Raw genomic sequence first — 2,503 nt, 5'->3', positions numbered from 1 at the left:
GTGGTGGGAAGTAGAGGGAAAATCTGCCACTCGTTTCTGTTGAATGCTGAAAAGCTCGACTTATTTGTGTCTCTGTTGGAGTAAATTAAATCCAGTACTTCATTGGCTCAATCCAGCTTTCTGAAAAGTCAACTAAACAATGTCAGTTCAGCCATTTTAACCATTCTTTGCCCAAAACACTGACAAGCTAGAGATGCACAAATACCAAATAACATAATTTTAACTGATATTTTAAAAAAATATTTTAAAGACATATAAAGATTTAAAGATTTTAACTTTTACTACTCTTTCTGGCAGAAAACTAACGAACTGATTCTCTAGTACGTCAGGGGCTTTATGGCTATTCACTCTTCTGTCTGCAATGCAAATCATGGTAGAACATGACATGGTCTTTTGTTCAAGGCTAATGGCTAGCACAAATCTGATCCAGATTTGGTACATATCCTTCATACAGATAACGAACCAAAAGGCAGCCAAAACATCTTTTCTGATTTTGTGCTACTTCCCCCCAGGATCATGAAAAGCAGACAGTTAACAAAATTCACATCTTAGAAGAGTAAAGTACTATAAAACCGCAACGTTTGGCAAATGCTTCTCTGTGCCGGAGCCAGAGTACCCGTTGTTGTCCAACCAACAGCACATTTGTTCCACCACCAGTGTGGTCAATATTATCTGTGTCAAATAACTTACATAAAGTTGATCGTGAATGTTGGCACCGTGCTTCAACAGAGTTTCCACTACTTTTGTATGCCCGTACTGACAAGCTGCTAGAAGAGCAGTACCTCCATCCTGTGAAAAAGCAAAGAATGGGTACAGTCAGGTGAGAGGGCAGGTGCTGGACTGAACATCACCATAAAAAAAGTGCAAATTTTAAGGCTTTTCAGAATTTGGCTTGCAGCAGTTCTGTAGTGACTAGCTACTGAATCTTTCATAATTTTAGTACCAAGTCTTGCCACATAGATCTTTTCCGTGAAAAAAAATTTTTTTTCTTCTGAGGTTTTTTTTAGTGAGGGACAAGAACTGAGAAAATTCTGCTTTTTTTTCCTTGTCTTCTGCCTTCCCACTAGAAGCTTTGTTCCCTTCACAACTCCAAGCTCCTCCATGTCTCTTCCGTTTACAGCCAAATCCCCCACCCCTGCCAAGCTCTTCCACCTATTGAAGGACAGCACACCTTTCCCCTGCTCCAAAGCCTACTGATCATCTACTCTTCTTTGGCCAGAAACTCATGCCCTGTCGTGTCCTGCCTCTCACCTGTTGATTGTTGGCCTGAAGAAGAGTAGGGAGGATGCATTTTAAAGCATGCTAGCTAACTGTGGAAGTGTGAAACAGACCAAACCCATGACCATCAGTGAAAGCCCCGCTACTTCTGCTGAAGAAGTGATCCCTGCAGGTAGGATCAATCCCAGGCAGTTACAGTTGCTGCACATCACCACTAAAGGGAGACCTAGGCACATGCATCAAATCCTGCTCCTAGAGACACTCCCTTGGGAGCCGTCTGAGAAGGGAAACACCTCAGTGTCGCTGGCAATTGACTCCCAGCCCGCCGAAACAACTGAGATAGATAGCAAATGTGGGTCTTGCCATCTTAAGTGCACTGTGCCCCACTCAAAAATTATTTCTCACACTGATATGGAGGGGAAGTTCTTATCTTCTGCCTGGGATGGCACCATGCCATCGTGCAACGATGACGCATACCCCAAGTCATCGACACCAGAGGTCTTCTCTCTCCTTCCCTGCCTTCTCCAAGTCTCAAGCTCCTCCTCCACAAGATAAGCTATCTGAAGTATTTCAGATAAATGGTTCCTAGAGCTGTTATTAATGTGGGCAAAAGATTGTGTTTTCCCTCAGCCTTGTTCTCTGAAACAGCTCCAAAGTTTTGTCTGACATTTTCCACAAAGACAGATATCCACAAGAAAAGTTACAGCCTGAATGGCCAAATGGATCTTTTATAACGGGAAGTGCCAATCAAATTTATTAATCTGTGGTGTTACTTCATGCCTATAAAAACCTCATGAAAACTCAAGCTCTGACATGACTGAACTAACCCACAGGGACTGCCTATAGCTACTCTCAAAACCTCATATTCACCCTTCCTCCCTACGACACTGAAAAGCAAACAAGGCTTGAGTGTCAGCAAAGTCACAGATGTGAAGCTGTTACGTGACAATCTAAGAACTGCATATTAATTCTGGATTATTTCAGTAAAAATAGTGTGTAACCAGGTCAGTGGAGTTAAGTTACTTTATAGCTACAATGAGTCATTAGAGTTTCCTGTCAAATTAAACTACCCTAATTTAATAGGAACTGCTGGAACCAAACACAGAAGCAATCACAATGGTTTCTGGATTAAAAAACACCTTATACACACTTAAAAGACAATGGCAAAAGCTAATAGCTTCGTGAAACCTATTTCCTGTCTCCAACCAGATGAAAGCCACTTTGCTCGAGTAGTGAGTTACCAGATCAAAGGGCTGCAAACGAAAAACAGAGACATTTTTAAAGA

The 2,503-nt window shown here is 41.8% G+C and overlaps 1 protein-coding gene across 1 annotated transcript in view; it reads right to left on the bottom strand.

The window, feature by feature from the left end:
• ANKRD29 (ankyrin repeat domain 29) overlaps positions 1-2,503 on the bottom strand; it is a 50,295-nt gene that overhangs the window by 11,503 nt on the left and 36,289 nt on the right. The window contains exon 5 of the mRNA XM_009331489.1: positions 691-789. Coding sequence (XP_009329764.1) covers positions 691-789 — 99 coding nt within the window. The remainder of the gene's footprint in view (positions 1-690; positions 790-2,503) is intronic.

Source organism: Pygoscelis adeliae, unplaced genomic scaffold (assembly GCF_000699105.1).
Source record: "Pygoscelis adeliae isolate BGI_AS28 unplaced genomic scaffold, ASM69910v1 Scaffold108, whole genome shotgun sequence".
NCBI classification, from domain to species: domain Eukaryota; kingdom Metazoa; phylum Chordata; class Aves; order Sphenisciformes; family Spheniscidae; genus Pygoscelis; species Pygoscelis adeliae.
The sequence above is the reverse complement of the archived record's forward strand: the minus strand, read 5'-3'. Positions and strand labels throughout refer to the sequence as shown.